The sequence below is a fragment of the Monocercomonoides exilis genome, assembly GCF_001643675.1.
Source record: "Monocercomonoides exilis strain PA203 chromosome Unknown scaffold38-1042076, whole genome shotgun sequence".
Taxonomy (NCBI): Eukaryota; Preaxostyla; order Oxymonadida; family Polymastigidae; genus Monocercomonoides; species Monocercomonoides exilis.
This window is the reverse complement of record NW_027150583.1, coordinates 337378-363136: the sequence shown is the minus strand read 5'-3', so window position 1 is coordinate 363136 and position 25759 is coordinate 337378. Positions and strand designations below refer to the sequence as shown.

The 25759-nt window shown below is 36.8% G+C and overlaps 4 protein-coding genes across 4 annotated transcripts; 3 read left to right on the top strand and 1 right to left on the bottom strand.

Annotated features, from left to right (window-relative positions):
• Positions 1–227: 227 nt before the first annotated feature.
• On the top strand, positions 228–1127 carry MONOS_16498 (putative Poxvirus D5 protein; the record flags this gene model as incomplete). Its single annotated transcript, XM_067869406.1, has 1 exon — positions 228–1127. One exon carries the CDS (start codon positions 228–230, stop codon positions 1125–1127), a length of 900 nt encoding a protein of 299 aa, XP_067723173.1.
• Positions 1128–8074: 6947 nt separating this feature from the next.
• Positions 8075–8731, top strand: MONOS_13811 (uncharacterized protein; the record flags this gene model as incomplete). The annotated part of the gene is made up of 1 exon (XM_067866549.1): positions 8075–8731. The coding sequence occupies one exon, from the start codon at positions 8075–8077 to the stop codon at positions 8729–8731; it is 657 nt and encodes a 218-aa protein (XP_067723172.1).
• Positions 8732–8776: 45 nt separating this feature from the next.
• MONOS_13810 (putative DDE superfamily endonuclease) lies at positions 8777–14071 on the top strand (the record flags this gene model as incomplete). Its single annotated transcript, XM_067866548.1, has 5 exons — positions 8777–9175; positions 9259–9760; positions 10112–10434; positions 10477–11713; positions 11922–14071. 5 exons carry the CDS (start codon positions 8777–8779, stop codon positions 14069–14071), a joined length of 4611 nt encoding a protein of 1536 aa, XP_067723171.1.
• A 2922-nt stretch (positions 14072–16993) lies between these two features.
• MONOS_13809 (uncharacterized protein) lies at positions 16994–25621 on the bottom strand (the record flags this gene model as incomplete). Its single annotated transcript, XM_067866546.1, has 1 exon — positions 16994–25621. One exon carries the CDS (start codon positions 25619–25621, stop codon positions 17426–17428), a length of 8196 nt encoding a protein of 2731 aa, XP_067723170.1. The 3' UTR covers positions 16994–17425.
• Between the last annotated feature and the right edge of the window lie 138 nt (positions 25622–25759).

Genomic DNA, 25759 nt, shown 5'->3' with positions numbered 1-25759 from the left:
AAGAACCTCCACGAGAGATTACTGTTCATGAAACAGATCTCAACTCATCGTTCTCATTCTCTGAAATCAGGGATAAAGCTTGTCGAAAACAATACTCCACACTGTCGGAAGTCGCCGAAGATCTCACAAAAGTTCTGAGGTTTGTGGAAGCAAGGATGGAATTCATTGTGAAAGAGTTTGACATTCACTCCTCTTGTTATTCGATAACATTCAAGACAAAATCAGCAATGAACGAACTCCTAAAAACAATAAAACTCTTGCATGATGATAAAAAGACTCTCTCAGTTGAGACAGCTTTCGAACAATACTCTCATGTTCTATCAATTGATGGGGTGAAGCTTCACTCAAATAACCCTCGAATATTCTCTCTGTTCCATGGGTTCAAATACGAAATTGCAAACGAACAAAATGATGAAACAATCAAACCATTCCTTGATTTCACACGAGATGTTATTGCCAACAACAACGATGAACTCTATCAATACATCCTCTGTTGGATTTTGTCAATTGTTCAAAATCCTGGAAAAAAAGCAGAAACATCACTTGTTCTCAAAGGTTTGCAAGGTATTGGAAAGAATGTCTGGACAAATGTTCTTGCTGAACTGTTGGCAGGATATTCATGTGCAAATGTCACAGAGATTACAGAACTGACAGGACAGTTCAACTCCATCGTCGAAGGTAAAATGCTGATTGTACTCGACGAATTGAAGAATGTTGGAGATGATCGAACAGCTAACTTTGATGCATTGAAGAGTGTAATCACAGATTCATCAATCAGAGTCAATGAGAAGAATCAGCCAAGAAGAACAGCTGAGAACGTAGCTAATTTCATATTTGTGACAGATCACACATACACGGCAAAGATTGAGATCGGCAACAGGATATGTGTTGTTTGTGATTGTTACTCAAAATACAAGAACAATCTCACATTCTTCAAAGATTTCACAAGCTCTTTCGACTATGAATTCTATGAACAACTTCTCTGTTATTTCCTCAGCAAATATCTCACCAATTTCAACACAAGGGTTATCCCAACAACTGAGGCAAAGGAAGATATCATTGCAGCATCACTCTCCGTCATCGATGTGTTCTGTCAGGAGCATTTCATTAAGTTCAAAGAAGTGTGAAGATATTCTGAAGCACTTTGTTTCAGACCAGTTGAATACAAGAACGATCGCTCATTCCAACTGGAAATTAAAGACAGATGTGAGCACAAGAGAATTGGTGGAAAAGAAGGCCGAGTGTTGCATTACAAACTCAAGCCAGAGTACGAACAACTCCTCAAACGAAGAGAAGATGAAGATGACATGGACTGTTCTGTGGAAATCAACAAAACACATTCGTATTTTTGGAATCATTAATACACAAACTACACAAAAAGTGTGTGCCACCAACGAATAAACAATGTGTGCCATCAACGATACCATGTGGCAATGTGGCAGAGTGACAACATAGTCGAAAATAAATAAAAACCCTCAAAATCATAGTAAATTAGAGGTAAAATGCTCATGTTGGCAGCTCTTTTCAGATGAACTTAAAAAATCCTGACTACCTGACTACCTGACTACGCTTCCAGCACGGAGATTTAACTCAATATTTCCCTTCCCCCAGCATCTCGATATTTCCACAATTTGGTATCCTGTCTACCGATTTACACTTTTTCAAGCTAAATACACCAAAATAAACCCCAAATCATGTGAAAAACATCGATGTGGAAATCCACTTCATTGCCATTTGTTCAAAAAATATAGATGTTGGCAATCCACCACAACGCCACAGTGGACACTGTTTGAAACAACCTACGACACAAATAACGTGTACCACTTGTTATGTTTCTTCAATTTACACATCACATGTACAGCTTAACCTGTCCACACGGTGCAGGAAAACAACCATTAACTTTTTCCATCAACTCATCTAACAGCTCATCACTTTCGATAAGCTTTCTCCTCAGAATCTAAATCAATTTCTTCTGTTTTTCAGACACATGTTCGTTGTGATACTTAGTTTCTTCCTTACGTTTTTCCTGAAACTGTTTAATTTGTTTCTATTGAGCCGCTTTCGCTTCTTCCACAGTTGCGTATATCTTCTTCCGACCCATTTACTATAAAACAAAAAACAAAATCAACTATTTTTATTTACGATTTCACAAACGGTCACATCAATTTTCACACCAACAATAACATCAACGATATCAACTCATGTTCAACTCATGTTCAACTCATGTTCAACTCATGTTCAACTCATGTTCAACTCATGTTCAACTCATGTTCAACTCATGTTCAACTCATGTATTTCATCAACGAAAACATCAATTTTCGGCATAGGTTCAACACTAATTTACCAACTTGAACACTTCCAGTTAATGTTTTAGCTAATTCTCCTTCTTGGAGATATGGTATACACGCTATGGATATATCTCGATTACACCAATCAATTACTCCATCTTTATAGAACATCACTGAATATCTAATCATGAGAAACACCTAAGAGTATCAGCAATCTCCTCATGATCTCTATCATATAACCATCACCTATTCCAGCTTATTACACTAAATGACGACTACCATCAGATATACATAAAACGATCTCTATCATATTATAATTGTCTATCCTCCTTATTATACTAGATGATAATAACCATCAGACATTCATAAATAGATAATATTGATTGACATCATCGAGATGGATCCATAGCGGGTATACAGTATCTCTCAATTGCAATTTAATCAACTCTTCAACTAACCAATTTGTGCTTTTTCATTTCATTCATCCATCTGCCAATTCTGCTGCTGATTTCTCATTCATTATTCATCTCTTTTGAAGCTCATCTCTTTCAATCAAAATTATCATAATTCATCTTCTTCATCATCAATCAAAGTGTCTTTTTGAATTTATTCAAATTCTTCATCGAAATCAGAGAACATGAAAGAAAAGAAAAAAAGGAATGGAAGGAAAGTTAAAAAAAGGAAAAAGGAAAAAGGAAAAAGGAAAAAGGAAAAAGGAAAAAGGAATTGAAGAAAGAGAAGAAAGAAAAGAAAGATTTTGTTTGAGAAGGGAAATCGAAGAATGAAATGAATCAAAAGAAAGATGAAGAGCGCAACATTCAGTTGGAGAGAAATTCTGATTTATATTTATTTATGTATATATATTGCTTGTGTATTTATTTCTTCACTTTATTTATTTATTTATTTTATTTATCTTTTATTTATTTATTTTCCCGTCAACGTTGTTGATTGTCTTCATTTCTCCCGAAACATATCTTGCCAATCCAAAATAATCGAGTTCAGAGATAAAAGCATTCGTCATTTCATAAAATTTTTCTTATGGTTAAAGATTAAGTTCTGATATTTCTTTTTTTCAATAAAATGAGGTAGAAAATTAATGAATACACAAAATAATAAATAAGCAATTGATGAAAAATGTCAAAAAATATAAGTTATTTTGAAAGGCACAATTTTTTCACTTGAAAATCTTTTTCAAATGTGACAAAATACTTTGCTTTATGAATTTTGTTCTACTCAATAATTTCTTTTATTTTTCTCAATTTAAACAATTTTCTATATTTATTTGCATGTGTATACAAGACTTATTATGATCTTATTTCAGAAATAGTTTGGAATAAATCTTTGTATTTTTCACACAACCAGAAATTTCATCCAAAATTTGTTTAATCCAAAACATTTGAGGAATTCTTGGGAATGTGAAACACATTCACCAACTTTCCAAAATTTAAAATAAACTTTTGATCATATGGGGGAAAATACGGACTTTCAAGCTTTTTTTGCACAAAGTACAAAAAAATTATTTCTCTCATAACTTTATTTAGCATTCTCAGAATTCAAAAAAAATTTGACTTACATATCCGTTGACAGGCATCATTGATATAAAAACAAAATGTTTTGTGTCATATCACATCTGTCAAAAAATGAACCCTATTTTATTGAGTTTTTTTGATTTCAAAAAGTCCATGAAAAGTGCATATTTTTTTTAATGAAAATGCCCGAAGAAAAATATTTTTCACCATATGTTCAAAATGCTTTTGAAAAGAAAACTCACTCGTTTATCAGTGGAAAAATCAAATTTATTTTTAAAATTTTTGATTAACCCATAAAAATTTTTGAATATTTGTGAATGAAATAATAGATTTTATTTATGAAATAATAAACTTATTATACCAAAAAACATAAACGAATGTCATATATTGTATCATTAAATTGCAGAAAAACAGAATTTATTGAATATTTTTTTCAAAATGAAGAAACAATGCAATGGCTCCACGATAATACTGTGAACACAAAAAGAAGATGCACAATAGCAACTTGTCGTTCATTAATGAATTTAATTAGAGGAAGTGAAGGAAAATGGTTCTTCAGATGCCACAAATGCCGAAAAGAAGTCTCTCATAGAACAGGAACTCCGTTTTCAAAATCTAGGCTTTCAATTTCAAATCTTATTCAGATCTTAATTTCTTTAACCGTCGCCTCATAAAAAAACAAATATCATCTCTCACTTCATGAGAAAGACAAGGTGTTTTATATCATTATTGCATTCGCCCGAGAACATGCGTTCGGATGATAGGAGGAATCCAAACTCCCATAGGAGGTCCTGGCCGCATAGTTGAAATTGACGAAGCTATTTGAAGAAGGCGAAAATACAAGAGAGTTTTTGATTCTTTATCTATCGAAACTTAATTATAAATTGAACTTTTTTGTTAAGTCGTGCGAAGAAGCATATATGGATTTTCGGTGCTCAGGAACGTGGAGGAAAAGCATTTGTTTATCCTGTTGCCAATCGACCTGCTTTTGTGTCACTTCCGTTAATCAAAAAAGTTTATTCGTTCCTGAATAGAAATTCCCTCTGTTCAATGGAAAGTGTGTTCCTTTTTAAGTGAGAATGAATTCACGAACAAGACTGTCTATCATTCAGAGCATTTTGTGGGGTTCTGTTTTCTCTGATAAAAGTTTTTCTTCTTTTTTTCAATTAAATGTTATTTCACACTTATTCAGATCCAATCTCCGGGGATTGCAAAAACATTTCAAAAGCATTGTGAACAGTTCTTTGTTTGTTTATGGCTTCACATGGAGTGATGAAAATTGAATGCAAAAATAAAACTATTCATTTTTGCTTTTCAGAAATCGAAAAGTTGAGTTTTCCGTTTTTGCGTTGAATGTTATGAATCACAGAGATAAGGAATGCAAAACTCTTGAAAATGAAGCTTTTGGTCCAGAAGAAGAGAAAGAAGAGGCTGACACTGAAATGTTTCACGAAGATGAATCTTCAAAGAAAGATTATGTGCGTGAAACAGATACATCATCAGATGGGGATGGAGATGGAGCTGATGCATCTGAATGGGAGGCTGATAAATAAATACCGATTTTTCCACATATCATTCTTCTTTAAATAAAAAAACAACATGCTCTCTTTAATTATTTTTTTGTTTAATAAAGATTTGTGAGATGGCTTTTAAGAACCATTTGCCCGTTCTTTTTTCAAATCAAACAATCATTCAAGATTTAATATTTATTTTTTCCACATAGGTTTTGAAGAAAACATTTGTTTCAAAAATGAGAATGTGAAAGACAATCACGAAAAGCTTAAGAAAGAGATTATTGAAATAATATTATTCAATCATCATCATTTTTGGAAGGAAAATATTATAATTATACTGTGTTATCTATTTTTCCATCACTTTATTTATTTTTCTTTTTTCTTTAAACTTATCTTTGTTTTTGCAATCTTCTTTTAAACACTTTATCAATCTTTCATTGAAAACAAATATTTTGATTAAACAAAATAATAATCCTTCACAAACAAATTTATCAAATTTCAAATGCCTGTGTTTCCATTATATTTTTTGAGTTCCAATCTTTTGGAAATCAATTTTGTTCGTGAAATTCTAGAAAAAATTTGAAAGAAAATAATCATACATTTTCTGAAGATAAATTGTGAGCTGATCGAATAACTTGAAATTACAAAATGCAACAAACTTTCTAACAGCATAAAGAATTTATTTAAAAGAAAAAGAAAAAAAATTGTTTTGAAACAAACAAAATAGAAACAAAAATTGCGAAAAAAACTTTCTCTCAACTATTAAACAGAGATGAAGTTTGGATGCAAAACTTTAAGTTGCATTCTCTTCTCCTTTTCTCAGGCCAATTCTTTCTGATTGTTTTGCCAGGCACTCCAAAAGTTTGAAGATCTTCCATTTTCTGCTTCTTATCGAAAGTGATTGAAATGATTGCAAATGACAGCAGCAAAGCTTTCAACGCAGCTCGAGTCATCTTCTGTTGCATTTTCCATCAGCAGATGAAGGAGACAATGAAAGAGATGATGAATGAAGAGGAAGAGGAGGAGGAAGAAGAAGAAATAGACTGAACAGAAGATAAGTTCATTGTGTTATGTGTGTTGATTGTCATTTTCTGTGGTTATTTTGCTTGAGATGAGATTGCAATGACAGAAGATGAAAAGACATTGAATGGAAAAGAAGATGCAGTCGATGAATTTGTTGGCTAAAAAAAAAAGACACGAAAAAAGAATATGTTTCTTTTCTTTTCTTTTCTTTTTTTCCCATCTCAGAAAATGGATTGAATATTAATGCTGATGCATAGAAGTGAGAAGCATCATCACTCATTTTGTGAAAGAATCATTCCAAGTCAGAGCACAGGAATCGACTTGACACGCACAGCGAAGAGTGCCAATCAGCATTCACTCACTGCTCGCGGGCTGACAGCAAACAAACAGAAAGACAACAAAACAAAACAAAATAAAAATTAAAACAAAAATTAAAACAAACCAAAATAAAAATTAAACGACAGAAAAATAAAGTTTGCATTTGAGAGGGCCATTCAATGAAAGAACGGAAGTTTTGCAGCAAAGTGTCGCTGTTGTCTATCTTCTGTGCTAGCAAGCTTATATAAACAGCAAAAACAGTCATTTTCTTTTTTCCGTTGAAATGCTCATCTTCATTTGTCATTTGAGCAACTGAAATGCAAATTGCATCTCTGATAGATCACTTGGCACATCAGTTATTCTGGTTTATTGAATTGTTTGCTGCATTTGTCCTTTCCCACAGAATGATAGCACAGAAAATTCAAATGCTTTCTTTTTTTCTCAGCAACTTGAATATCACTCGATTCAGACTTCACAGACGCACATTTGAATTTGTTAAAATTGAAACTGAGGATAAAAAGATCATAATTGCCAAGCACTTCAATTTCCAACAGAACAGTCATCGTGCTCACTGCACTGCAAATGCGTTGTAATAGCAAATCATTCACATCTGTAAATTCGATGTTGGAGCTGTTTTCATTGAAATGATTTGCAATGCGACAATTATTGAATAGAAAACAGGTTATTTTCAATAATGTAAATTTCGTTTCCCATATGCTCAGGAAAATGACTCCAAAAAAAAAGCAGTCAAATATTTAAATATGAAATTCCCGCCTGCGGATTTGTATCAGAAGAATAAAATAATTTTTTCGTAATTCCTTGAACGAATTCGGAGATAGGATGCGCCCATCAGCATCTGTTATGCAGCTGAATTGCAAAATTTTTTGAATAAAGCAAATTATTTCTGAAGAAAACTCTGCTTCGAGGAGATGCACAATCACCGCTTCAAGAAAAATGACTAAAACAAATGAATATGACTTTTCAGAGGTCTGAGGAAAAATGATAACAACTGAAGGAAGATGGGGAAAATGATGATTCTCACATGTTTTCTTCATCAACATTTTGTTTGATTTTGAATGGAAAATGAATCAGAGCAATGAAAAAAAAAAATACTTCAAACTCTTAAAATGTGCGAGGTGGTATTCTGTAAAATCTTCACTGCAAATTAAAAATTTAGAAAAGTTTATCAATCAAAGACCTCAATTTAACTGACATTATGGCTGAAATCGACTCATTTTATTTATCTAACAATGAATATAAAAATATGGTAAATTGAATCAAAAAGCAAAAAAAATATCGAATCCATCATATTATAAGACATGTTGTTGGTAAATGAGTTCTTTTGTTGTTTATATCAATCAGTGAATTATTGCAGTATTTGAATTGTTAGAAAAATCAAATCATGCTTGTACAGTGTGTATCTGTGATATTTGTTGCATTTTCTGTTTTGTCGCAAACAACCGATCCAGCGAATACGGCGACAACTGTGTTTGTCAAAAGCGGAGTGACTGATGGAGATGGAACAACATTTGAAACACCTATTGGAAGTCTACGCGGAGCATGTGATTTGCTTGCAGTAACAAGCGATCAAGGATTTGCTATAAAGATTATCAAAGGTGATGCTCTTAAAGCTGAAGCAATAACATTCGACAAGTCAACAGGAATCACGATTGAAGGAATTATCAATGCAGATGGAACGAATGGGAAAGTTGAGATTGATTGCGATGCAAAATCAAATAGTGATCTATTCACGTGCAAACAACATGTTTCATTTAAATACTTGATATTCAACTTCCCAACGATATTAACACAAAGCAGTGGAACATTGAAAGAAAATGCAGGTTCATTCGCGCTTATTCATGCTGATGCAGAGTCAGTTTCTCTCGTAATTGACACTTGTGAATTTGTTCGACCAACGACAGGAGAAGTTAATATTCATCTTGTGAAAGTGAGTGCAGGAACATTGATTATGAATCAGGTTGAATGCATTCATTCAGAAACAGATGTTGCTTTTACTGTAACTCCATTTATGGTGGATGGAGCAGCAACAGTTTCATAGACATCATTGATTTTGTACAAGATAATATCAAGTGCAAGCGCAGTGATGAAAACGTCAAGCACAAATAAAATTGAGATTTCATTAAACAGCTGCACATTTACCGGATGCGTTTCAAGCGGGACAACAACAGCGACAAGTGGAGCACTTTATGTTGAAAGCGTCTCAGCTGATAGCACATTTTCGATTGGAAATACAGTCCCAACAACATTTACTTTATGCACCTGCGAAAATAAGAAATCAGAGGGAATATATTTGAAGATGACAGGAATAACTGATGCTTCCAAATTGAAATGGCCAACAGCAAAAGAGAATTTGGTATTTGCTGGTTGCACAGCAGGAAAAGGCAATTCAATCAAGAGAATGGGATTGTATTTGGATGTACCAGTGAGCCTTTATGAGGAAATAGCAGCAGCTATGAAGTCAGTTTTGCAGCCGATTACATATGTGCATTTCATTTGTGGTTTGTTGCAGCGAAAGGAGCAGATGGAAATGATGTTGATTTCACATCAACATATTTTGATCCTCAGCTGTCACCTCCAAACATAACCTGTGTATATGCGAAGAATGGGGGACGTGGCAATGGTCTGACGAAGGAAGAGCCGATGGGCAGTTTGAAAGATGCATATGAGAAATTAGCGGAAGGAAAAACCGAACTTAATATTTCCGTGTTGAAGGATTCAGGTGCTTTGAAAGCAGAAGTTGTGACATTTAGCAAAGCCAGAAATATGAGCATAAGAGGATTTTCAGCAAACGGGGGATATAATGAAACAGTTGCAATAGATTGCAATATTCAGTCAGAACACGATCTGTTCACGTTTGAGCATTTTGTTTATTTTGAAAGATTGGCTTTCCAGTTTCCAGCAACTTTGGACAGGAATCAGGCTGGCAGCACGACGACAGATGATGCAGGATTTGCGTTGATTGCAACTGGTTATAATTCTGAATGTGTTCGCTTGGATTGTGTTTGCTTTGTTCGTCCACCATTTGGAGATATTCCAGTGAAGATACATCTTGTGAAGGCGACACATGGTGATAGGGTCATCTTTTTATTGGCACTTTTTTCTTTATTGGTACTTTTTTTTTAAATAAAAATTAATCTGACCCACAAATGATATTTTAAAATATATTTTTGGTATATATACAAATGTCAAGTATTCTAATATTTGAATTTTGAAAGAAATCCAATTTCTCATGGGGGGAAATGGGGGGGTTCAAGTCCTTCCATTGAGCTTTCGTGAGAAATTGGACTGCACAAAGGTTTGTAAATATTTCTAATTCATTCAAAAATTTTAATATTAATTAAAAATTCTTTAATGAGAATTAATAAATTAAAAAATTTATTAACGATCATTACCCATAATATATAAATGAAATTACTAGTGAAAAAGAAAGCTGAAGCGGCGCAGAAGCGGCTGAAGGAAGCAATGTCTTCATTTCATTACAGAAAATATAGTTCGAGATTAGAAAGGATTGCGCACATTGTTAATGACAATGTTGTCAGGCTGGTCGATGGAGTCAAATACGGCGGAATCAGTAAGAAGTCATTGGAGCACGCTGTTAAAGCCATAAAAAATGGAAGGCCTATTGCAAAAGTTGGTCACCCACCAATTATTAGCGGCGAAAAAGAAAAGCAATTCTTAGAAGAAGTTACAATAGAATCTCGATCAGGGACAAGCCTCTCGTTACGAAAAGCGCGTGATCTGGTTTGCAATTGTTATTTGAATTGTATATTAATTGGTATTTAGATGGAAAATATAATTAACGATAGTGAAGAAGAAGGAGAAAAAGAAGAAAATAAGAAAAAGACTGTAACTTTAAAGACAGTTTACGCCTTCATACAGAGACATCCGGAACTGAAGTCCTCGCTGCCAAAGCAAGTTGATATCAACAGACTTGCAGCATCTTGTCAGAAAGTCCTAAAGCCGTGGTATACAGAATTACAATCATTACACAATGAAAACAAATATCCAGAAGAATTAATCTTCAATGTTGACGAATCTTCGCTTCGAATTCCGACTTCCACACGTGGCGTTGTTGTTCATCCAACAGATGAGCAAGCTGGGTTCAAAAAGACTGCCGAACGGATGCCGAATGCTACTCTCGTTGCTGGAATCGCTGCTGATGGCTTCTCGCTTCCGTCTGTCGTGCTGTGGCCGAGTGCAAATCTTCCGAAAGAACTGACAACACTGTTGACGCCGTCGCTTGACATTTGGCCAAACACAAACGGCTGGATGGATAAAACGTCATTCAAAAAATACGCCTTAACAGTTCTGCTGCCAGCTATCATTGACAGAAGAAAGCGAATTCAAAAAGAATCTCATCGTTGCCTTCTTCTCCTGGACTCGCACTCATCGCGGGCAGATCCAACGATATGGAGACAGTTCAACGAAGCGGAAATTGATGTCATCACCTTCGTTCCGCACACCACGCACATATCGCAGCCGCTGGACAGAGGCGTATTTGCAGTATTGAAGTCAGAGCTATCAAACAATTACAGCTCTCCATCATCCACCTCCTCATCTTCGAAAAGAACAGCTGTTGCAGATGTGTTGCCACAAGCCCTTCACACAGCATTCACCCCATCGGTGATCAAAAAAGCCTTCATTAACAGCGGAGTCCTCAGCAATGGATCTGGATCGGTTCTAATGAAGCTTCCTCAGTCTTCTCAATACTCCATTCCTTCTCATTCACATTGTTTCGACTTCTTCGGAAAAGAAATAACAAAAGAAAAACTTCTTGATGAATGGGATGAATATAATGAAAAACACAAGATGAAAATTGAAGAAATTGAAGAAAAAGAAAAGGAAATTGAAGAAAATGTTGAAAAAGAAAATGAAATTGAAGAAGAAGAATTGCCTTTGGAGAAAAAAGTGAAAAGAAAATTCAGAAAAATTAAGAATGATGACGATGAAACAAGTGATGAATTTGACCCCTTTGAACGTGAAAATGGAAAAAGAAAAGTGAGAAGAGTAATTGATTCGAGTTTTGTATTTTTTTGATGTGTTTTTAACTTTTTTTCATTTCAAAAAATTTTGGTGCCAATAAAGAAAAAAGTGCCAATAAAAAGATGACCCTATTCATGTGTTTAATGTTGAATGTTTGGATGACAGCAATTGCGTCACATTTGCTGTGTCACCATTTTGATTTGCTGGTGCTGGTCCCTCATTAATGTCAATTATAACCCTATTAGGCCTCAATGGAAGTAATTTCTGTGTAAACAATTTTGCCTCATTGATTCGAGCTAACTATGTGGATTTTGATATTCGCTATTCAAATATTTTCTATGCACAAATTCGTGAAAGTGGAGGAACTTTGCTGAATATTGAGAACAGCAATATTTCGCTGAGCTCAATAATTATGATTGGCTCAAGCAATTTAGCAGCAGGAACGAAAGCGACTGAGAATGAGAATTATGAAGAAAACGGGAAAGAAGAAGAAGAACATTTGAGCTGCCAATTTGAGAGAACAGTTTTTTCCTTTAAAAAATGCACAACAAATATCTTTTATGTCATATTTACAAATTCGTCTTTTGGAGCTTTGAAAGTGGTTGAAGGGAAAACAGTTCTTGATGATGTTTCGTTTGTGGGCAACGCAGCAGACTCAGCAAATTATATTTCAGTGCAGCGGAACGTTTTGTGTGAGAGGGGTGAGCTTGAAATCCGTTCATTTATCAATGAGACTGGCAGAAGAGATCCAGATCGTCTGGACGAAGGGGAGTATCTGGAAATGTGGATGCAAAGCAATCAATGCGCTGTCAGAGGGATTTTCGACTCGACAAGAGACAAAGACTGCCATCTTGCTGAAGAAGAGCTGAGGGAATTTCCTCAAAAAGTGTATCTTTTCTGCCGGCCACATATTTCGGGGAATGTTCGGAGCGAAGACGAAGAAGACATTTCTGTTCATTTCACTGGAAAGAATCTTCTTTCGTGTCTCGTGTCGTTCGAGTGCTGGGGGACGGATGCGTCGAATGCAACAGCCGAAAAGCAGGTGATCCGGATGCCGTTTTGGAGGAGCACTTTTGAGCAGCCAGAGGAAGTTGTGGTGGAAGTGCCGAAGAGTCAGCTGCTGTCTCTGTTTGGCGGCACAGAAATGCAGATTTATGTTCGGGCAGTGCTGAAGCTGAGAGAAGATACGATTTCTGGGGAGGATGGGAGTGGAGGCTGTGTTGTGAAGACAGAATGCGTTCTTGTGCAGAACATGTCAGGCTCAGCGAGGGGAAGCGGCGAAGGCAGCGCAGAACAGCCGAAGCAGTTTGCTTGGTGGATTGTTGTTGTGGCTGTTGGTGGTGTGGCGATTGCTGTTGTGGCAGTGTGTGCGATTCTGGTTGTGGTTCAGAAGAAGCAGAAGAAGCAGAAGAAGAAGAAGAGGGGATCAAAGGAGTGGATCGATATTGGAGAGGAAGATGAGTTGGATGAGAAAGAAGAGACTGATGAAAAGAGAGAGAAACAGGAGGTGCTTAAAGAAGAAGGCAGAATGGAAAGAAATCCAGTGATGGAAGCACATTCAGATGGAAATGTGCAGCCTGTACAAATTAATGATATTGGAGCAACAACTCAATCAGTTTTCGTGCTGAAGTCAGAGGCAGAAGAGAATGAAGGCAACTACTTGAAAAATAAGCAAATGAATTTCACAGAAAGTGAAAAGCATTTGGGAGAGTTGATGAAACAACAGAGTGGCAGAGCTTGTGATGATGAGCATTGCAGAAGCCAAACATCAAAAGCAACCAAGGCAGTTGAATATTTGAAACCAAATTCGGAAAACGGAGCATATTCATTCAGAAGCAATTCGTCGAGTGCCTCTCTTCTTTCGAATGAAAATGCATCAGTCACACAGCACTTGAACAGCATTCCAGGAAGATTGAATGAATCAGCAGTTCATTTTGAGCAAAGAGCAGAAAATGAAATGTTGGGAGATTCATTTGTTGAAGACATTGTGAGGCAGATTTTGCCTTCGTCGACTGCTTCGTGTGAGTGGAATGAAGGCGGATGGCAAGCAAATGGATTGGCAGTGCATTCAGCAGGAGTTGTCGTAGAAGCAAACATTTTGTCTCAGCTGTCATACAATGAAATGGATGAAAGGGGAATGGTCGATGAGAATGTCAATGAAACAGCCACAAGGCAGAAAGAGAAAAAGAAGGGGAAGAAGGGGAAAAGAAGGAAAGGGAAAAAACAAAAACATTTGAAAGCAAATGATGAACATGAAAATGAAGAAGAAGAAGAAGAACAGACAACGAAAAAGAGAAAGAAGAAGAAGAAGAAGAAGAAAGAAAAGAAATGTGAAATAACTGAAGAAGAAGAAGAAGAAGGAAATAAAGAAAACGAAATGTTGGATGATTTGTAACAGCAGAAATGTTGTGAATCGGGAATGAAAGGGAATGGCGTTTTTGAGCAACGTATGTTAAATTTTGTCTGTCTTCGCCATCTTCTCCTGCTGTTTGTTGTGTTTCATCGAAAAGTGAGCAATTACCCCAAAAGCTGGCTTTGTTGAATGAAGAAGAACAGAATCTTTTGGAAAAGGAAGGAAAAGTGTTATTAAACTTTTTGATTGACAAAAACATTTTGTGAATTAAAGAAAAAGAAGAGCTTTGAAGCAATTCAGAAGAATTTAATGAAAAAGGAGAGAAATTTGAAGAAAGAGAAATAATTTAACAACAAAAGATTCAAAGCCAAAAGGATCATTCGAGAAGAACGAGAATTCTATCTGGCAGAACGAAAAGTTTCAATTGGCCATCATTTGAGCTGTTTAAGCTGTTGTTTTTGTGGAATTCAGAAGATTCATTGAACTTTCATTCAAAAAAAGTGAGTTTTATTCGATTTTCCCCAACAAATCATATCTTCTACCATAAAATTTTATCAGCTTTCATTTTCTTTTCTTTTTTGAAGTATTTTCATGTTTCTTTAGAAAAAATCAACTTTAATATGTGGAGCCGCTGAAGTTGAGCATTTTCTATGTTTTTCCTGATATGTATTATAATTCTGTTTTCTTTTGTGAAATATGATATTCTAAACAGAATTGATTTATTTGAAATATGTGTGATTTTTCGTTTGTGCTTTTTTCTTTGTTTGACATATTTTGATATCCTTCTGTTTTATTCATCTTCAATTTTGTGCGCTTTTTCATTTTCATTCGCTATTTAAAAGTAAAACGAATATTTGATCGAAATTGAAGATTTTTATTTTTGTTAATGGAACAAATGAGCCAGGTTGTGATTTCATTTGAAATTGTCTTGTTTCATGCTTTTTATCAAGATTCTGGCGTTGTGTTTTATTTGTCTGATTAAACATTTCTTTTATTTGTATGTTTTCAACTCCAATTTTTTGTCATAATTATTTCTATATGTTTATGAAGATTGAATATTAATGAAGTTGAATGTTTCTCTGCTTCCACTTCGACTTCAAAGTCATTTTCTTTTTTCTTTTTTTTGATAATTTATATTGATGCTTTATTGCAAGCATTATCGTTGCTCACTATTGAAAAAGTCAATTCACATTTTATTTATTTTCTTTCATGTTGAATTTGCATTTCTTGCTCTTTTAGATTGCAATTTACAATTAATTTACAAAAAAACTATTTTCAGGATTTCCAAATTTTTATAAATTTTGAAAGCAAATGATTTGAGAGGTTTCCCTTCAAGTTCCACACATATTAACAACTAATTTCAAAATCAAATAAAACAAGTCAATGATAAGAAACGTTTTTGTGAAATAAGGAAAAATAAAAACAAAAATTGTCAATATTTCATCGTCAATTGAAGGAAAACTCAAAGAAAAACTCATATGCAAGAACGAATAACTATTTTCTTGAAGAAAAAGACAATCATGCCTTCATCCTCTGCCGATTCCAGTTTTTCTGCAATCAGTCTTTCAATCTTCTTTTTTTAATTCATTCATTGTCTTGAGAGCTCGTTGATGAGGATAACTTGCAGAAAGCATCTCATCACCTCTGACAAAATGAGAGGTCATATCATATTTCAGTGGCAATCACATTTATCCATCCAAAACATATTCATTCAATACACTTTTCAAAAGAAATTCCTCTGTTTTCAAAACAATGGTTCAAATCGCCATTAAAAGGACACAAACATTTTCAAAAGAATATTTCACCACCACACTTCATCGTTGTTCAGCAAAGCTTCACAATGCTCGAAAGGGGCTTTGTGCTTTCTACGCTCTTCATCTGGAAAAACCTATGAAATGTCTCAAGTTTTGTTCACCACATCTTTTTTGTCTTCATTTCCACCAAATTTTCTTCATCTTTCAGTTTCACTCTTTTCTTTCAAGCTCTATTCCTTTTTAGCTCTTCCTGTTCTCTTGCTTTTTTTAGAAATGGAGCACATTCACACATGTGCTTCACAATTCACATTTTCTTGAACTATCTTCAAGTGAAAGCTAACAAATAGGTTGATATTCAAGTCGAGTCAGGAACTTGTGTTCCTGAATACGCTTGAAAGCTTACCTCGTTTCAAACAAGAACAGATCAATTGACAAATCTTTTTTCAAGTTTTTTTTCATTCAAATTTTTATCTCTTTTTTGAAAAAAAAAAAACACTATCTTTCTCACACTTTATCAATAGCAACGCCTGTCAAAACTAATTTTCAATTTCAACAACTTTTATGTTCTTCATTCCATCATATTCATTTGACGCAAGTTTCAACTGGCGAGCAATGTGCTTGAAGAGAACTTTCATTGGTATGCGATATCTTCAGAATAATAGAAATAGAAAGAATTCACAAAGGCCAATCAATATTTTTCCTTTCTTTCTTTTGTTCACACCTCATCTTCTGTGATCATTCTTTTGTTAAATTTGCTTGCTGGTGTTTATTGAGTCATTCGGTCCGAGTTTCTTAATGAGATTTGCAATGGCAAATGTGCCCTCAAAGGAGAACAGAATATTCCACTGATATTTTCTCTTCTCTCATTGTTTTGCAAAACTCATTGAAAAGATCTTCGCAGAGGATGAAAAAATTTTCTTTCTCTATCATCTTGAAAAGCATTCTATCACACTTCTTTGATTTTCATCTCTTGCTTGGCTCCATTGAAACTGCTTTGCTGGAAAAGAGTTTCTGAACAATCACCTTGTGCAATCCAACAAAAAGGAGAATTATCAAAAACAATATCATTGACTAATAAAAATCATCTGAATCAATATTGATTGAATAAGTCCATTATTTGCAGCATTTTCTTCAATTTTGTTCTCCCCAAAAAGAACACTTTGAACAATGTTTGTGTGATATTCAGAAGCCAACAAACAAACAAAATAAATTATCAAATGGTATGTTTTTGTGAAATAATAAAGTGCTGGTGTTGTATTTTTTGAAATAAAAACCAATCAAAAATGCAAACATAAAAACAGATAAATGATTAAAAATACATACATATACAACAAAAAACATTCAGCTGAAAAAATACAAACAAATAAAGTTATTTTATCACACAAATATTGATAAATATTTGACTATATACAAATGAAAACAAATATTTTTTTTTCTTGCACAAAACAAGACAGATGTGCTGACACGCAAAACAGATTGGAATTACAACAAGAAGGAAAGAAACTGAGAATTATTCAAAACAAACAAAAAACAAAAAACAAACACAAACACAAAATTGACTTAAAAATTCTAATGAATACTCAATTCTAAACAATACAATAACATTTTTTTTTTCTCTTTCATAATCATTCAATCAACCAATTCATCCGCTTTTTTCATTTTCTCTTGTTTTTGATGTTGCTGTTGAAGAAACTGTTAAAGAAGTTGTGGTGGATGTGTTTGTTGTTGTTGTTGATTGATGAATATCTTTCCCTTCCTTTTCATCATCTGTCTCACTTTCTGAGCCCTCAGCATATGCAATCGCATCTGAGGCTGTCACAACAACCGCATTCGCTGGAAAGTGCGAAAACAGCTCCTTCTTCACCTCAAACAGCCCCATCCTCTTGCTCGCCTCCTCTTCCCAGCAGCTTCCAACAACCTCATCTATTCCCCTTCCTGCAATCATCTTTCGCGATGGCCTTTCTCCAAATGTTATCTTCTGCCCTGCTGTCTCCGCATCATATTCTCCAAACGGGATATCCAGAGTCAAGCACTCCCACAGCATCATCCCGATCGAAAACGCAACTGACTCCTTTGTTGCTCCCATCTTTTTGTTGATCAGTAATTCAGGTGCCTTCCACCTCAAACACTCTTTTTTGAAATCATCATCCTCCTCAAACGCTGATGAAGGAGGTGGCGAGTCGGTGAATCTCTCGCTCATCAGTGAAATATTGGAGGAAGAAGAAACAATGGTCAATGAAGAGATGGATGATGAATCTGAATCATCTGATGAGCAGTCTGAGTGGAGCGCAATGCAGATAACCATATGCTCAGAGAACAACACAATATGAGGACTCAGATTTTCAAGAGAAGAAAGAGGGTATTCCATTTCATCAAAGGAATGAAGAGCTCCATTCGCTACCCAGAACAGGATCTGAGCAGCGGTCATCTCCCTCTCTTCAAGAGTGCCAATAGCCATCTCTTTCTTCCCATTTTTTCCATGCAGCAACATGAACAAAGAATCCCTCAGATCCACAATCAGCTTCTCATGAGGGGATGAACATGCCATTGCATCCACCAGATTCGACATTGATGAGGTGGTGGGGCACATATCCTCCATTCGAACAAATGTGGAATCTGAATCAGTCGTATCTGTTGTTGAAGTGGATGAAATAGATGGTGAGGGTGTTCTTTTCCTTATCTCTTCTTCGCCCACCTTTTCCAATGCCCATTCTGGAATCTTGTCTGAATCTTTCCCCAAAATGTATTCAGTGGAGCCACTCTCAGACAGAAGATGCTCTTCAGACTCCGAATGCACCATTTTCTTTTCATACACCCTCTTCTTGATCTTCTCTTCATTCTTCTTCTCTGCCTCTCTTTCTGCTCTCCTCCACTGCTCCTCAGGAGACATCTCCATCGTCACCATCTCAAAAGCTTTTGGATCTTTTCTAATGTTATCATTCACAATTACTTCCAATTCTTCTGTTCTTATCTTCTGTTTTCTCCATCGAACAATGAATATTATTGATACAATAAGAACAATCAAAAGAATAACTGCCATAATTATCACAATCAACAACCAATAAGATTTCCCTTCTTTCCTTCCTTCAACCACTTTTTCATCTCCTGTCTTTGATTCTGTTTTGTTCTTCAGAATCTGTGGAGAAGTCTCTGCCAATGGCTTCCCAAACAGAATCATCACTGATATCTCTGTTTCATCTGCAATCATTGAAATGTTCTCTGATGGAACTCTTCCAATCACTTCTGTTTCTGAAACAAACCCATCTTCCTCAAACTGATATGTCTCAACCAACTCCACATCTCCTGTTTTATACACAACTCTGAATGACAAGTCGCATGGCACAAAAAGGGATCCCTTGAATTTCACAACAATATTGCTGCCATTTTCATTCACTGAAATATCTTCCAGTCTGGGAACGAAGAAAGGAGATTGCCTTTCTGCTGCAATTCCATCAAGGGAGCATCCATCATTCAAAATCCAAAGAGAAGAATTGGGCATCAACCCATCTCCTCCTTTCAAACTATTTATGTTCAATATTCCAGAATCTGAGCAAATGATGTTTCTTCTCACTGATGGATATTTTTCAATGAATGGATTGTTGTTGCTGAAGTTTCCTGCTTCAATTGTCACACTCCCTCCACTCACAGACAATCCCCCTTCCCCACTCTCCCGAATCCTCGTATCCTTCATCACAACACTGCTCTCCTCAACCCCAACCATCGATCCATTCCACTTGCATATCCTTTCTCTTCCCTCTCTTCCCTCCTTCTCATTCATCTCCATTAAATTTCTTTCTTCATCTGCCCTGTTCACTCCTCCACACACATCACACATCTCAATCCTCACATCTTCACAATTCTCCACCAAAACAATCCCTCCCTTCTCTCTTCCACTCTCACACCCACTGAATGTGCAGTTTGACACACTCCCATCTCCACTCCCTCTCATCGCCATCACACTCCACTCCCCCATTATTGTGACATTCTCCATCCCCACTTCTTTCACACTAACCCTCGCCTCCCCTTCCACAACAACCACATCTCCCTCTGATTCCACATCCCAAATCCTTGTCTCATCCATCACAACAAGCGATTCTCCACAGAAAACAACCAATCTGCCACAATGACGGATGTGTCTGATTGTGCATCTCACCATCTCCATCTCTCCTCCCTCCACCCCAACAAGCGTGTTCTTCAGCCTCTTTCCCATCCCACTGGACGAACCCTCAAATGAGCATTCATTCATCACCATCCGCCCCTCCTTCACTTTCACAACATATTTCTGTGCGCTCTCAAACATCTCTCCAAACACAAACAAACACCTCTCCACCACACTCTCATTCACAAACACCATCATGCTCCTCTCCTCTCCTCTTTCCTCCATCTTCCCCTCAAAATGCACTGTCGCCTTCTCCCTCCCCATCGACATCATCCTCACATCCCCAATCACACATTCCTCTCCCATCATCCCTTCTCCATCAATCCACAGCACATTCATCATGCTTCTTTGAATGTGTTGCACAGCATTTCCAATGCTCTCACACGGATTGTTCTGTGCTCCACACTGCCTGTTGTCACTCCCATTCACACACACAAACACCTGTGAAGAATAATAGAATGTGATCAGCGGGATCAGATCAACATCAACTTTCCCTTCTCCATCGCTCCCACACATCGAGTTCTCCCCCTTCAGAGCCTCCTGGCTGAAGTCCAATCCAAACAGCCTTTCATTCAGCTGCAAGTCAATCGAGTCACATCGGATGAACACATCCTTCCCCACAAACGCATCATTCATCACGAATCGGATGTTCTCCAATCTCAGCCCAAGTGGTGGCATTTCCGTGTTGGTGTGCTCCCCATTCGGATCAAGTGCATCAATCATCATCCCTCCTCCCCTTCCATTCCCTGTTGAGCACACACACATCCCAAACGAACACCCACTCACTTTCACCTCCGACTCGCCTCTCTTCATCAACATCTTCATCCCTCCTCCTTCCAAGCTTCTCTCACTCATGCACTTCGTCAGCACACACCCTTCAATCACACATTCCATCCCAGCTGAGAACGATCCCACACTCATCACACATGCCCTGTTCTCCACACATGTGATGTTTGCAAATGAGGAGCTGTTCACCCTCACGATTTGTTTTGTGTTTTCTCTTGCTTTGTGGATCAACATATTTGTTGGGGATGGCTGACTCAGCGATATCAGACTGCTTCCTGAGATTGTTGTGTTCGAAACTGACACATTCATCACATCAACACTCTTCACATCTGCTGTGAATTCAACAAACCCTTTTGCCAGATTGAATTGGGAAAGGGTGCAATCCTCAATCACAACATTCCCTCCATCTGCTTTTATCAGGCAATATTTCGTTTCCTTTGCTGAATCCTCACAAACAAATGAGCACCTCTTGATTGAAAGTGATGTTGCTGAGGATGTTGCTGAGTGAATGAGCGATGAATGAGAAACAAGTTCATTTGGCAGAGAAAATGACAGGTTCCTGAATGAAGCGACAACATTCGATGTTATCATTCCCCCTTCTTCGCTCACTTTCAAAATAGTTCCTTCAGTGTCTCCCTCAATTGACACAACTGGAGTTATTGATAATGATAATGATGATAAAAATGAAATCGATTTCTGGAGCAATCCTGATCCAACAATTTTGATGTGTGATTCGCCTTCTCCAAGTGAACCATATCTCAGTGATATTAAGTGGTCAACTGATGAACATGGAGCTTCTGAATATCCACACCCACTGAAGTCTCCTCCTTTCTCTTTCGAAACAAACCCATTTCCGCTCCAATTACTCCACAAATACACAACCAATGGAATCACATATCCCTCCTCTCCTGTTGTCTTCCTCTCCCATCCACACAACTCATCCAACGATCCAAACTCCTCTTCATTCATCTCCCATTTGAAGTTCTCTTTATTCACAATCTCTCTCAGATCCCATCCTGATACAAACATGCTCTTCCCTTTCCAGGCATTGCATCCCTCAAATGTCATTCCTTCGAAAACAAATGTTCCCATCTCATCTGCCAGCTTCACAAACATCCCTCCTCCAATTCCTCTTCCTCCATCCTCAACATCCTCTGTTGGCACTTCACAACCTGAATATTTCACTCCTTTCACTCTCAATGTTCCTTCACTTCTAATTGATATCATCATCCCTCCACCTTTTATTCCACTTCCACCTGAGCATCTAGATGAAAAATTGCTTTCTTCAATATAAACACTTCCTCCTTCTTCATTCATCCCAACATTCAAACATCCCCCTCCAATTCCATCTTCCACTTCCACACCACTCATTCTGCTGTTTGATATCTCCAATTTCATTCCACTTGTCATTGTGATTGGTGATTTCTCATTCATTGTCAGTGTCACTGCGCTTTCCATCACAAATCCATCAACAATCAACACTCCTCCCTCAATGTTTATCACATTATATCCTATCTTTCCATCGGTCAATGCCCCACCCTCAAATGAGACTGAACAGTTCGTCACACTGAGTGTTGATATTGAGTGAATGAATGTACTTCTCCTCGAATTCAACTGACCTTTCACAACAAATGAAAGTCTCCTCATTGTCAGTGAACTCGAACATCCAACAAGCCAGTCTTGTGTGGCTGATCCTCCATCACTCACATCCACTTGCATCCTCTCCTCTTCCGATGATATTATTCTGCCTGAAATACTCACATCAAATGAAGAAAATTCAATTTCTTCATTTATTGAAGAAGATGAGACAACCTCTATTTCATTCACAGTGCTGCTCATTCTTGAGTTTGCACAATAATCAACTGTCAAACAGCCAAACCCTTCAAATCCACAATGGCTGTGATCCTTCCCATTTCCTCCACTCCCATCAACAAGCACCTTTGTCCCCATTGTGCACAAATACACAAACAGTGGAATAACTCCATTTTCATCCCCATTCTCACTCCCACTCAGTTTTAACACATCTGATGGAATAACACTTTTGTCAAAAAATGCAAATGAACTGGTATTCACTTTTGACTCCAAAAACACTCCACTCCCACAATGAACAAACACATCCTTCCCATATCCTGCCACGTTCTCATTCACTTTTGAAAACTTAACATTCTCTCCAATTGTCAACCCACATCCCCCGCTCTCCATCACCACAAATAATCCTCCTCCTCTCCCTCCATTTCCTTCAACACCCATTGCAACACATCCATCAATCAAACTTGTTCCATTCACAACCATATTCCCATTTCCTTGCAAACAAACATATATTCCTCCGCCATTTCCATTCACACAAACACATCCCTCTATTGTTGTGTTGTTCACCACAAATATCTCATCTCCATTCACATTCTTTGCCACAGCCACCCCATCTCCTTCAGTCAGATTCACATTCCGAATTGTCACATTTGATAGAAAACTCTCTTCTGATTCAGCTTCTCCTGATGATGGCTCTGAGAACAGAGGCTGACTCACTTTCATATCTTTGATCTCCACATCAATCATCCTCAGCTGTGACAGCGCCACCACAAAAACAGATGATGATATAACATTAGTTCCAGCAACATTTGATGAAATCACAACATCCTCCAATGAGAGTGACCCGCTCCCATCAGAAACCACAAACACATTCGGTGAAGAATCTCTTTCAGAGTTGTGTTCAATTCCCAGATGAAGAATCTTCAGCTGCCCACTCCTCACGCCGAACAGCGTTGTTGAAGGAGAAGAAAGCGAATATGTTCCAATAATGCTTGTTCCTCTTCCTTTCCCTTCAACTCTCATCTTATTCAAATTTGTTTCAATTGTTGTCTCTTCGTTTTTGTGATTCCCTTCCATCAGGGTGACAATCAAGCTCGTTTGTGCGACGCTTCGATTGACAGCAATACCAATGGTTTTGCATGCACTTGACTCATCAATTCCACACAGCTCGTCTTCAACTCCTCCCTCAGCAGCCACAAGACGAAAAAGAACTCCATTCTTCAACCACCACTTCTTTTCTGTGAAATAATGAGAACATTTTCCATTTAAACAATTGTATGCATAGCACATTCTCTTCTCATCTGTATTTGTTGTGTAGCATTCAAAGAACGGATTATTTGATGATAAATATAGAGTAAAATTATCAACAAATTCAACGTCGTGCCCAAATGGAGCGGATGTATTCCTGCACCTGCATTCGTGAAAGAACAAAAAACTGCAAAAGAATGAATTTTTAGTCATTGATAATTGGTATGGATAAAAATACAATCCTCCTCCATATGCCTTTGCTGAACATGATATGAACTGAACAGTTCTTATTTTGAATTCTGCAGTTGGCACATTTCGACAAAACATCCCTCCACCGATATAATTTGCAACGGAGCATGATGTGAAACAACAGTCAAACACGCATGCACTCTCTTTTTCTCCATTTTCTTTTCCCATGCATCTTGTTTCTGGATCCCTATAATTGTCAAGAAAAAGTCCGCCTCCTTGTTCAATTGCTTTGCAATTCTTGAAGTCACATCCGCTGATCCGAACGAATGTTGAAATGATATAAACGCACATTCCTCCACCAGCCAATGTTTTCACCGTGCATGAGTTGAACGAATTATTTGCAGTTTCAACAGATTTTAAATTTGCACACATGACTCCTCCTCCGTCATAATAAGCATAGCAATCATTGAAAGAACAGTATTTAATATAAATAGTTGCATTTGGTTGGCCACACATAAAGATGGCTCCTCCATTTGAAGCCACATCAGTGTATGTATTTTTTGTTCCAGTTGTCCTTGATCCGTTCCACTCGCACCAAATAAATGTGTTTTGCCCGTTTTCTGTTTCATTCTGTCTCCCTGGCTTCGATGGGCTTTCTTTGCTTCCAATGAATTCAACATTTCCTGTGCGTGTGCATCCAGCAAAAGAGGTGTTTGAGGCTGTCAAAGAGGTGAAAGGATTGTTCAGAGAAGGAACAATCCCTCCATCATACACATCACAGACTGATGAAAATGAGCAGCCATTCATCAGAGTGGAACATCCACATCCCAAATCAAAATGAATCCCTCTGCGTGATGGAACTGCTGAAATGTTGGTGAAAATCAAATCTGTGAGTAAAACACTCTCAACAAACGATGAAGACAGAAATGGAGGAGAAGACATCTGGAATGAGGAAAAGCCTGACGAGCAAACAGACATACAATCGGTTGATTGATTTTTTGATCCACTCATTTGCGAGGAGAAAAGAGGAGGCATGTGGGTCTGCTGTGAATTCCAAAATCGAAGTGTCAAGTTTGAAAAATGAATTTGACTCCCACACAAATCAAATGGACTTATTTCGCTTCTGACCTCAAAATGGCATCCAATAATCATTGCAACACTTTCAGTTCTTAAGGCTAATGAACTTGTAAATCCATTTGCCATCATTCCCAAATTCATGCACAACAGAGATGAATTATCCAGAATAATGTGACTTTTCATCTTGCTTTCTTCAATTCCTTCTTCAACCTTCTTGGCATTGTGGATGCTCATATCTGATGCATCTCCTTCAATTTTGACGATATTCCTGTTTGTGTTTGTGTTTACCGATTCAATTCTGTTGTTTTGATTCTTTCTCCATTTTCCTTTCCATCCCTCAGATTCATCATGTTCAGTACTCTTTTCAAAATAATGCGCTTGCACATAAGTTTCCTTTATATTGCAACTATTTTCAGCTTCTATTGAAGTTGTCCAACCGCTTGTAGGAATCATTTGCAAATTATCTGTTTCTGGAATTGTTCCAACTTTGTCATTTGTGGCATCGTTGGGCAAGCAATACAAATTAATAATATTCACCAATATTGCAGCAATAACCATCATTAGATTCATTTTGATGAGATAAATCGAATTTCTTCTTTCTTCTTTGAATTATTATTATTAAGGGTCATTTTTGATCTTGATGAAATGAAAACATTTTTTGAATTATAAATCATCATAATATTTTTACGTTCAATATGCAATAACTAA